This window comes from Lucilia sericata, unplaced genomic scaffold (assembly GCF_015586225.1).
Source record: "Lucilia sericata isolate MDLA Ls3-8-SP2 unplaced genomic scaffold, ASM1558622v1 Contig000009F_arrow, whole genome shotgun sequence".
NCBI lineage: Eukaryota > Metazoa > Arthropoda > Insecta > Diptera > Calliphoridae > Lucilia > Lucilia sericata.
In genome coordinates this window covers 1,680,768-1,692,841 of record NW_023994049.1, presented here as the reverse complement: position 1 = coordinate 1,692,841, position 12,074 = coordinate 1,680,768, and the positions used below count along the sequence as shown (strand labels likewise).

Here is a 12,074-nt window from a genome sequence, read left to right as displayed (position 1 = left end):
GTACGACTAACGACTCTCTGATGGCCTCTATTCTAATGTTGTTAAAGGCGCCCTCTATGTCTAAAAACGCGGCTAGAGTATATTCCCTATGCTCTAAACCGTGCTCAATACAACCAACCACCTCATGTAACGCACTCTCAACCGACTTACCCTTTAGGTAGGCATGTTGAGCGTTGCTAATAAGACGGGTATCTATATTGCTCCTGAGATAAAGATCTATCAGACGTTCTAAAGTCTTCAGTATAAAAGACGATAGGCTGATAGGCCTGAAATCCTTAGGTTTCGAGTGGCATGCCCTACCGGCCTTAGGAATAAAGATTACCCTAACCTCTCTCCACCTTCTTGGAAGGTATCCCGTGAGGAGACACCTCTTGAAAATATCAGCTAGAAGTGCCAATGCGTCTTCAGGAATATTACAGAGCATGGCCGGAAAAACACCATCCGGACCCGGTGATTTATATGGGTCAAAAGTGTTCACCGCCCAGCCCAATTTGTCCCTAGTGACTATTTCATCAATATGACCAGATGAATAACTAGAAGCCCCAGGTCCTTGGACCCCCTGACTTAAGTCCCTATCATCTATATCAGCACAACCTGGGAAGTGAGTTTCCATAAGTAAAGAGAGTGTCTCTGAGCTGGACTCCGTCCACGAGTTGTCTTCACGCTGAATGTAACCTAAGGCCTTGGGGTCTTTGGCTAAAATTCTACGGAATCTAGACATCTCATTTACGTTGCCAACAGATTCACAGTAGTTCCTCCATGATATCTGTTTTGCTCTTTTGATCTCTCCCTTATACTTATTGAAACTCACTTTGTAGTTGTTCCAATCTTTTGGAAGTCTTGTAAGCTTTGCCTTATTAAACAACCTTCTAACCGTCGACCTTTGATCACGTAGTTCCCTGGTCCACCACTTAGGTTGCTTATGCCTACCCGGAAATCTCAACGGGCAGGATAGCTCATAGCTCTCCGTTAACACACTGGTAAATTTGTCTACAACCTTATCCAATTCGAGGGACCGCAGAACATTTATATCCATCTGCGAAAATCCTGACCGGACCCTGTTGTAGAATTTTAACCAGTCGGTTTTCCTACGGTCCCTAAAGGGTTCCTGCTTGGATTTACTCAAATTCACTGTGAAGGTAATCCGGCTATGGTCAGAGAACGAATAGTCGGTATGTACTTTCCAATCCCTAATAAGATCCTCATTTTGGTTAGTAAGGGTAATATCAATAACTGTTTCCCTATCTTTATTCCTAAACGTTGGCATATTGCCCCTGTTACAGATAATAAGATTCCATGCAGTAATGAAATTAAACACTAACTCACCTCTTTTATTAATGTCAGCACTGCCCCATTGACTGTGATGTGCGTTTGCATCACAGCCTAGTATCAGGATAGCGCCCTTCCGCTTTGCATACGCCGTCAGCTCCAGCACCTCTACACCAGGCGGCTCTATAGCTTCATACGGCATGTACACTGAGGCCACCGAGAGCAACCGCTCACCCTTGACCTCTCTGTTTATAACGGTTAGATCACCGCTCCTAAAAGAATGAGATATTAGAAAATTAAGTTCATTCTTTGCCAATATACAAGTTCTAACCTTATCCTCAGTGGACGGGACGAACAAAGTATATCCCGTGATCGCTAATCCACAAACCCTATTGTTATTTAGCCATGGTTCTTGGATTAGGGCCACGTCCGTCTTGGAATGGGTGATGAACCTTGCCAACTCCGCTGAAGCTGCCTCACAATGATGCAGGTTTATTTGCACCACCTGCAGCTTCCTTGGATCTGTCATGCTTAGAGTATCTAAACCGTACAGTTCCAAGTCCGAAGTTGACAACTCCCCTCAGCCCATCCAAGATCTCGAGGGATTTGTCGTCTACAGCGAAACGGAAATCCCTCCCTGTATTCTCCTTGCACACCATTGAAGCAACAAACTTCCATTGGTTTGTAAGGAGATTACTGTTCTGCTTGGCCAATACCGCCAGTATGGTGTCCACCGGTCTTATGGGTGGTGGAATCCACACTGTCACTATTGACCTGAGTGGTAATTCAGATGCATAAATCACCTCGAGCTTTGAGTCCGGACTAAGGTCTCCAAGCTTGGCAACCGTGGCCCTTAAAAATACAAAGGAATTTTTATTGCCACAGTTGACAATCTTGATGCCCCTAGCCCAGTCTGCACCCTTGAAGGATACGTCATCTGGGCTACCACTGTATGCAGCGATTTCGTCCAGGAACCTGCCCTCGACCAGCTGCCAAAGCTCGGGACTGATCTTCCCATCCGGATCAGACCGATCTATAACAGCCGCCCGAAAGTTTCCATCCAGGCTCGTGGATTTCTTCACCTTCTTCGTTGATGAGGTCGGCTGATCATCCACAGATCTATCTCTTTTAATGGTCCCCTTTTGAGGCTCATTAGAGGTGCTAGCCGGGTTTCTACCAGCCGTCCTCAGCGACGAAGATTTTCTGGGCCCCTTTAGCTTGGAGTTCTGGCCACCTCCAGACCCGGTTCTCCTAATGGCCCCCTTTTGAGGACCCTTAGGAGAAGCAGCTGGAGGTTTCCCTTCCCTCTTCGCCCCTGGCACCACTTTGGATGCTGTTTTGTTGCCACCCGCAGCTCCCGCCGAGGCCCTGAGCGCTTCGGCAGCAATAACACCATCCTCCTTTTTGTTTTCGTCACGACAAGCAGCCGATGTTGAAGGCCCCACACCCTTGTGAGTGCATACCTGGCCAACCTCATTACCTGCTTGCTGTTCCTTAGAAGGCCACCCCAAGATAACACTAACAGGACCATAGATTCTTTCAAATCTAGCTACGTCATGCTTGTGCTTCTTGACGAGGTACTTCTCCTTTGATGAGAACGACGCCGGATCTCTCTGCTCCATCTTAGCCAGAAAGGCCAGAGATTTCCGGGTGCCGTTCTTCGCCCTATCCTCTTTCGTTCGACCAGCATTAGCAAGATCTCGTGGAGGGGCTCTAGGCGACTCCTCCACGGCGGCTTGCCGAACGAGATTGGCGTTCTTTACGCCATGTGGACGACCTTCTTCCGAGAGGCTACATTGGTCCTCCTTGGCCTCGTCAGTAGGAGGGGATGACTCTGTCATCCGACCGTGAGCAGACACCACAGTGGTGTTATGTTCCCCGTCGGATGACAGATCCATCTCCCCGAACTTCTGTGTGGCGCCGGATTCTCCAAAGGAGTCCTTCGACAACCCTAGAAGGTCGTCCACATTACAGTCCGTTAGAATCTGTTCTTCATGCTTCAAAATCCTAGCATGAATGTCAGTCAGTGTCAGTCCTCCGTCTAATGATAGGTCTGTATCCCCACCATCCTCACTAGTCCGGTCCCTGAAAGCCGTAGTGTCCAGCTCTACTACCCTTTCGTCACATTGTACGTCTTTTCTGTCCGCTACTACCTCTTCCTTTTCTTTATTTAAATTTTTCGATTCAATTTTGATCCCACGAATATGCTCGTTCGGACGGACCATCCACGCAGTGACGGCATACGTGGACTAGGCAACTATCTTACAACAGCGTTTTACCCTGACGCTGAGGGGAGCTGTTAACGGCTAATTTATTTACGCACTAATTAGCCATTCAGGACCTCGGCACTGCTTCCAACCACCTTGACCTTAAAAGTGCTTATATAACGCAATACCCTAATAGTAAAGCTCTTATCAATCAAGAGCGAACCTGCAATGGGCAATCACGTATCATCTATGCCATGATAATAAAGCGACAAGCTATGTAAACCGCTTATTGCTACAGCCATACCATGACAGGATGAGTAACCTTTAGTTATACACCCCTTTATAAGCCAGAACCCACCGCGAGTAGAGGTTTGAAGCCAATAAACTCAGAAGGCCCTGACAACAGAGTGTACGTAAGCCCTCGCATCGCGACAAGATTGTTACCCAGGCGAAGGCATTGTAGTTAGAATCATCAAAATCGTTAAGTAGGTTTCTTATTTATATTGCTTTTAGGGTAGCACAGCACACTGGGTATAGCTAGTAATTAAACAATTTTATTTGTTTTGTTTTGACGTTATTGATAATTTTCTTAATGCTAAATTTTTTATAAACTGATTTTCTGCAAGATGTTTTATGTGGAGGATAGGGTTAAATATTGGCAGATCCTCGTAAAACTTGGAGAAAGGATTAGTTTTTAATTTTTAAGAATTTTTTATTCATTACTGCATAATTTCTCACACAACTTTTGAGCTTGCTCTGTTTTGTTATAAACAATACATTTGCTTTTAAAATCCCACTTTCTGATCTCTCGGATTCCGTTTTTATTTAAAATAGTTGAAAATTTAAAAACTAAACGTAGTTGAAAACTTAGCCGGCTTACAGTCGGTTTTAAGCCGCCGCCGACATATTTGATGTCAGTCGCCGCCGCCGTTAATATTTGTCGGCGCAGGGCTCTGGTCGGTGGTTCAGATTATTGTTTATACAAATAATTTCAATTGGGAGTGAATATTATTTTATATTAATGTATAGCAGATTTTCCGGATAGTCTCTGCAATGAGTGGTAATGTACATGGTCTCAGTTGGTTTCCCAACATTCCAGATAAGTTCGTAACATGGGGCCAAGACATCAATTTGTATGAAGTGCGCAATAAGGCCGAAGCAGATGTTAAGCGTAAGTTTTGAGGATCCAGGCACTGCCAGTGAAATGATTTCATTGTTCTCCAACTATTTACAGCTCGTTTGCCAAATATCCCGGCAAATTTTGTTGCCATTGAAAATCGTTATCAGTACGCCAGATGTGTTCAACCATCATACCACAAGCATCGCCCAATTATTGCCGTTGGCTTGGGAGATGGAAAAATTGGCATTTCTAATTTTCACGAAATGGTCGATAACAGTTGGGAGTACAGTGAGTGGTATATTTCTGTAGCTTCGAGTACTATATCTTTAATTTTTCCTAACGATTTTTAGCTCCACGCCAGCAACGTATGTGTTTATGTTTGGCTTGGAATGAGACAGACCCAAATATTTTGGCCATTGGCCATGATCGCTACAAGTCTGATTCTTGTATAACTATTTGGGACATTGAAAGGGGTTTACCGAAGGAGAGTAGTAAGTAAAATGTTAGGTATTTTTTCATCTGTGTGATAGGTATTTACTGCGAACTATAAACGCTATTAAGATTTTATAGGGAATTTAGAGGTTTTTATACCTACTTACAGTTGATTTGTTATTTCGATACCATTTTCTTTATTCTTCATTTTTAAGGTTCAAATTTCTTTGGACTCTCCGAATCCGCCCATTCATTGTGTTGGAACAAAAATCACCGTGTTCTTATTGCTGGCATGAATCAGAAACAAATCAAACTATACGATTTAAGACGTAAGTTTAATAATTTGTTCTCCATTTACTAGTTGTTGCCCATTTTCTTTTAAATTTACTGGTTATAGAAAACACATCCACATTGCAGACCATACAAACGAAAACCGTTTACGGTTTGGGTGTTGCACCAAATGGCAATTATCTTTCTAGTTTTTTTGATTCCGTTATAATGCTATGGGATCTGCGTTCCCTCGATCGACCATTGAAACAAATACAATCTGCTAAAAATCATCTACAACTGAGTTGGTGTCCTACGCGATCAAGTCTACTGTCATCGTTACAACGTGAATCTCCCTATATTACACTCTACGATATACGTTGCGTAGATGTGGAAAACAGTCGGGAAGTGTACAGTGTCAAGAAGCAGTTGCTACCATTTCATAACAAATATCATTCATCACATAAAGGTTACTCGCTTAATGCACTCTCCTGGCATAACAGTGACTTTGAAAGGGCGCTACTGCTGTCAGAAACTGGCAGTATTACGGACTTTCGTTTACCCTTGTCTATACTAACAGCCTACAGTAACCACAAAAAATTGCCGCTTTTATTGCAACGTCCATTATCGGCACCCAATTCACCAGCTCACAGCAGTAGTCAAACAGCTAGTCAGTCGTCTAGTACTCCAGAATTTGCCAGTATCGGTTCTTCGCTAAACTTTCATGTATACGACCACAATTTGCTTGAGGAGGATTTAGTAGATGAAACTCGGGAACGAGCTTTAAGTGATTACGGTCTAAAGATGGATGGAAAACGCTTGAGTGGAGAATTTCATTTGTCACCATATTTGAAGAATGTATGGTTAAGTTTGGCAAACTTGTATCGTACCGAGGAAAAATTAATTGGTTTAAAAACGATTTTGGGTTTTGGTATGGGTCACACTTCTCAAGCTTTTATGAACATTTCACGCATTGAAACTCATGTTCTGCAATGGCCGGAATTTATAAATAATTCCAACAACTTGGTATGCTACAGGTGAGTGAGATTTTCAAATGCAAAAAATATTAAATTAATACCATAATTAAATGAATTTAATATTACAGAAGTGACCAACGTGATACGGCATTGAAACTGTGTGGTTGGCCTATTGATCAGGATTTAGATCGTTTTGTAAGCAACTTGTGTGAAAATAAGGTAAACAGGAGGAAAATTTTCGAGATTTAAATTTACTTATGTATTTGATTTTCATAATTTAAAAATATAATCTCCAGGAATTTAGCCGTGCTGCCATGATTTATGTCTTCCATTTGAAAATTCTAGCGGCTTGTGATATTTTATCGAAAGCTGTTGATCAAACACGTGATCCCAGCATGTTTCGTATAGCTGCCATTGCATTGTCCAGTTTCAACGCGGATCGTTCTAGTACCGCTTGGCGCAATCAGCGCTCAACTGCCAACACTCAAATACAGGATCCTCATTTAAGAGCCATATTTTCATTTCTCATAGCAGACAATGAAAATTTTGATTCCGTCTTGGTAAATAGAAAATTTTGCAGATTATTTGATTATATTAATTATTTCCATTGAATTAAATAGATAGAAGAGGGTGTTTCTTTGGCTGACCGCATGGCATTTGCTTGCAAATATCTTTCTGAATCGAAACTTTCCGACTACATCAAGTTGCAAATCCAAAAATCAGTTGAGAAAGGAGACTTAAATGGTTTATTGCTGACTGGGGAATCACAAGATGGCATTAATATACTACAGTCTCATATGGATTCTACTGGAGATATTCAGACTGTTGCTTTAATTGCCATAAACTATTTCCATCGTGAACTTTTTGACGATACATTCATACAATACTGGATATCGAGGTAATATTGATTTCAGCGTTCCTAACTATAAAAAAATGTACTCATTTCTACATTTTATATCTTGCAGCTACATGGACTGTCTTAACTCTTGGGGTTTTTGGGAGAAGCGTGCTGAATTGGAAATAAAAATAGTAAACCTACGCTCAACTAGTCGTACAGCTCGCACTGTATATTTGTCATGTAATTTTTGCGGTAAATCGGTATCGAATGCTTTACAAGATGATGCACGCATTCGTAATGTTTCCTCGAATGTTAACAAAGTATATTTGATATTTTCTAAAATTTCTACATAATTTAATATTTTATTTACATGTTATTGCTTTATCAACAGCTTTCGTCATGTCCCAGTTGTAGAAAACCACTGCCTCGTTGTTCTTTATGTTTACTGCATATGGGTACTACTCTAAATGCAGGTCTTTCAGGAGAAGGTGGTCTCGAGAGTATTGGTTGGCAATCAAAACCATTTTCAAAATGGTTTTCTTGGTGTCAAACATGTCGTCATGGTGGTCACACTGAGCATTTAATGCAATGGTTTAAGTAAGTATTTTAATATTTTACTAAAAAACCATAATCTAAATGCTTATTTTTATTACTAGGCAAAATTCTGAGTGTCCTGTTTCCTCTTGTTCATGTCGATGTTTCGATATGGATGTTACTAATCCTGAAGTTACACATGATCTTTCGTAGTTGATGTGCTTTTTTAAGCAGCTTTATAATATATGGCCTAATTTTTAATTAAAGACTTTTTTTTAACATATAAGACTTTTTGTTCCAATTTTTTTTGTACGGCAATAAAGTGTTCCAAATATAATTGCTTTAATTTTAATTCGGGTATGCAGTAAATTCTTATGAATTTTCATTTAGTAAATGTAAAAGGTATGGTTTTGGATCTATATTTACATTTTAAATAATCAAAAAATTAAAATTATTAAAGAAAAATTACTTTTGATAGGCTCGTCCCCTTTTCTACATTACCAGTCCAAATGTGTGCGTTAAAGTAATATCGGTGAAAAAATGGATGGAGCATATCAGATATGTTATTTACATACTTTATAATTCTATTAAAATACTATTATTACTTTTAAGATTATGTTTATTATGTAACTCGTATTCGCATAAAACTGGAGGACTTCAGATAATTATAAAAATATTATTAAACAAAAGTTTGGATAATAATTAACTAGGGTTACAAATCTGTGTAAAAATATCATTCTTTTCAGGCTCCTCTAAAAAGATATCTTATTTATGTTATTTTCAGGGCAATAATTTTTATGCAAATGTACACATCGTCACCTAAAACGCAAACGGCCCTATCTAATATTTTTAAAATTTTACAGAAGAAGAAAAAAACTATTCAAATTGAAAAGTTTGTTTCTATCAACGCGATTTATTTGTAGTAAATAAACAAATTGTTTAATAGTGAAATCTATCATTTGTTATGATAGTTGACAATGGCGTATATAAAAATGGATAAATTGGACTTTTTACCTTTAATATTTAAATGTTTTTATAGATAGGGCCTTTTGTTTTTTGTCAATAAAATCGATCATTTTTGTCGGACGACTCCAAGTTTTGGTGTGGACATTTGTTTTGATGCAACATATTAGAATCAGCAATAAAATAGATTTTGAATTTTTGGTTAGTTAGGGCCGTTTGCGTTTCAGTATTGTCGCGTGAAATCCAAAAAGCCCTAAGTTTCATTGAATAAATTTTTCAGGAGAAGTAAAAAACCTTCTAAAATAATAAATAAAACAAAAATCAATATTTTCTCAATTTAAGGTTATTTTTTATTAACAAATTTGTTGTTGAAGAAAAATTCGCAGTTTTCGTTTCACTTTCGGAGATATGAAACCTAGGCTCTTGAGAAATTTTTTTTCTCAAACCCAAAAAAGCGTAAGTTACATTTAACATTTTATTATTTTACAGCGCCCTAAAATATGTTTTAGCGATATTTATTAAGGAAATTCAAATATATTGTTGTACACAAACGGCTGTATTTCTAAAAACATATTTTTGGTTTATTAAACAATTTTAGGCAAAAATCCAGGAAAATCGTATTCATAAACGTCAAATAGCCTTCAAGCTATGACTAGATATGCCCCCATCGTGAACAAATTTTAAAGTAACATTTCTATGTATAAATGTAATATTTGCGCCAAATTTTGTATGGATAGTGTTATTTCAAAAGAGTTATGTGCGTTTAAGTGTTTTTCTGAAGGGGGCCTTATATAGAAGTGATGACCAATTATGGACCGATCGGAAAAAAATTTACAGTAACATTTATGTATTTAAAAGAAATATTTGTGCCAAATTAAGTTAAATAATTAGTTATGTGCGTTTAATGATTTTTGGGATTATGCTAAGGGGAAGCTATGTGCCAATTTTTATTTAGCTATCTAAAATTCGGCAGATTGCTAATTTTTTGCCTAATTTTCTAGGGGCAATAAAATATATCTGTGTTTACTCGAATATACGTTTTTGTCCTTAAAAGATTTCGTGAACCTGTTCTCAGCAATAATCAAAAAAAATATTTTTTTACACGCCAGTTTCAAAACTCCATTTCAGTTTTTTAAATCTTTCTTAAACAAATTTTAAAATTTTAGAAATATCACATTGGGATTTGTGGTCAATAGATTACGGAATAAAACAGTGAAAAAATTAGGTCAATACCTCTTATAGTTAAGCTGTACCTGCGATTTGAATTCTGCGAATTTCGCGAAAAACAATTTTTTTTAATATTTCAGAAAATATGTCCTAATTAATTACTGTTATAGATTTTAAACAAAATATTTACAGAATATTATTTCTTAGATAATACAAAATGTGTCCTTGATGTTATATATAATCGGGAAGTCGTAAACTTTGGAGGTCAAAGGTCAAATTTTGCAATATTTGGAAATTCTCATTGAAACATATCCTAATATTATTTATTTGTTGGCCATATACAAAAATTTATAGTATACAGTCCGATATTTAAAATAACAACAACAACAACAACCCTTAAAGATATTACAAAAAAATTAGTTTTTCGCGAAATTCGCAGAATTCAAATCGCGGGTACAGCTAAAATATAAGAGGTGTTGACCTAATTTTTTACTGTTTTATTCCGTAATTTATTAACCATAAATCCCCTGGTGATATTTGCTTAACAAAGACTTAAAAAACTGAAAATGGAGTTTTGATTTTTTTTTTTGATCATAGCTGAGAACAGGTTTACGATATCTTTTAAGGACAAAAACTTATATTCGAGTAAATATAGATATATTTTATGTAATAAAATAGATTTATTGGAATATTTTCCAAAATAAGTAAATTTTTTTCCACATTTCCTAATCAAGTGCTCTGAGACATGTTAATGGCCTGGGGACTTTTTAATAACTTTTACATTTTTGAACCAAGTTTTGTGTTTTACATCTTTTTGAAATCCATGTACATTATGATTCTTTAACAATAATATGTAAAATATTTACCTAATAGCAACATTTATCACATAATATCAAAATATACGAAGTATGCTCCTACTGCGACCAGGTCAAGTTTTTGGAGACAAAATCTGTTGAAACTCTGTTTGACTTAAAGTAACAACAATTATGTATAAAATATAAATTTTTAAGTACAATATTAGCTTTGTTTTGAGGTACTAAGCGTGTTTCTATTATTTTCAGTTCTGGAGTTATAGCTTCATATGTTAGCTTTTTGGCCAAAAATTTGGATTTTTTCAACGTCTTTTAATCGAGCTCAAATTTCGGCTATCTCAATATCTAGAAAGGAAAATAATTTTGTGGGGTTAAGACGAACAAGAGTCCGACATTTTTTTCTCCCCATATAAGATCCGGTCAGTCTAATGACCAATTATGGTCCGATCCAGAAATTTTTGTTTTTCTATGAATTCTATTGACATAAGATTTTAAATTGTAATATTTTGTGAAGATATCAGCATTCTGACGGAAGTTATTAACAATAAACTAATTTTCCGGGAATATGTACTTTTGAATGGGAGGTACATGAAATTGTGGACCGATTCCACCAATTTCAAACAGCAATAAAGCTCTTGTATAGAAACAATTGTGTGATGATTTTCATGGAGTATATTAGACAGTTTTTTTGAAAACTACATTAGAATATTTTGATTCATAACTTTTCCCGATGTGAACCGGGAATATGTACTTTTGAATGGGAGGTACATGAAATTGTGGACCGATTCCACCAATTTCAAACAGCAATAAAGCTCTTGTATAGAAACAATTGTGTGATGATTTTCATGTAGTATATTGGACAGTTTTTTTGAAAACTACATTAGAATATTTTGATTCATAACTTATCCCGATGTGAATCGATTTTGCTCATTTTCAATAACAAACTGCTTAGGACAATAATAAATATTTTGGGTGAATTTCGTTAATTTTTGTTCTTTCTTTGCTAAATATTTCTGGGTGTTACAAATTTCATGTACCTCCCAGGGTATAAAAATCAAAAAATACCAGTCGCAAAACTATTAAAGCTGACTACACACTATAATATTCAGTAAAACGACATGTCAAAATTTTCAAATAAAATTAAAAATATTATAGTGTAGATACAAAATGTAATAAAACTTATTGAAAATACGGATAGAAAATTGACAATCGTATGATTTTTTAAAATTTTTTGAAAAATTTCAAAACGATTGGATTTTTCGTTTTATTTTTATTTAAACAAAGAAAAACATAAAACAAGAAACAAATATCAAATAAAAACAGAAACAAAATGAAAATTTACGTTTTTTCTTTGAATTTTTTCAAATTGAAGTTTCATTTTATTTCAAACAGAAACAAAATGAAAATTTACGTTTTTTCTTTGAATTTTTTTCAAATTGAAGTTTCATTTTATTTCAAATCTGTGCCAGTGTTCTGTAACTCTCGCAT

The 12,074-nt window shown here is 36.7% G+C and overlaps 1 protein-coding gene across 1 annotated transcript; it reads left to right on the top strand.

Annotated features, from left to right (window-relative positions):
* The first annotated feature begins 4,411 nt into the window (after positions 1-4,411).
* LOC119602864 (GATOR complex protein MIOS) lies at positions 4,412-7,932 on the top strand. The gene is made up of 11 exons (XM_037954642.1): positions 4,412-4,647; positions 4,711-4,884; positions 4,947-5,087; positions 5,244-5,357; positions 5,426-6,332; positions 6,401-6,491; positions 6,569-6,832; positions 6,893-7,170; positions 7,238-7,430; positions 7,502-7,707; positions 7,767-7,932. The coding sequence occupies exons 1-11, from the start codon at positions 4,530-4,532 to the stop codon at positions 7,855-7,857; spliced, it is 2,577 nt and encodes an 858-aa protein (XP_037810570.1). The 5' UTR covers positions 4,412-4,529; the 3' UTR covers positions 7,858-7,932.
* Positions 7,933-12,074: the final 4,142 nt, after the last annotated feature.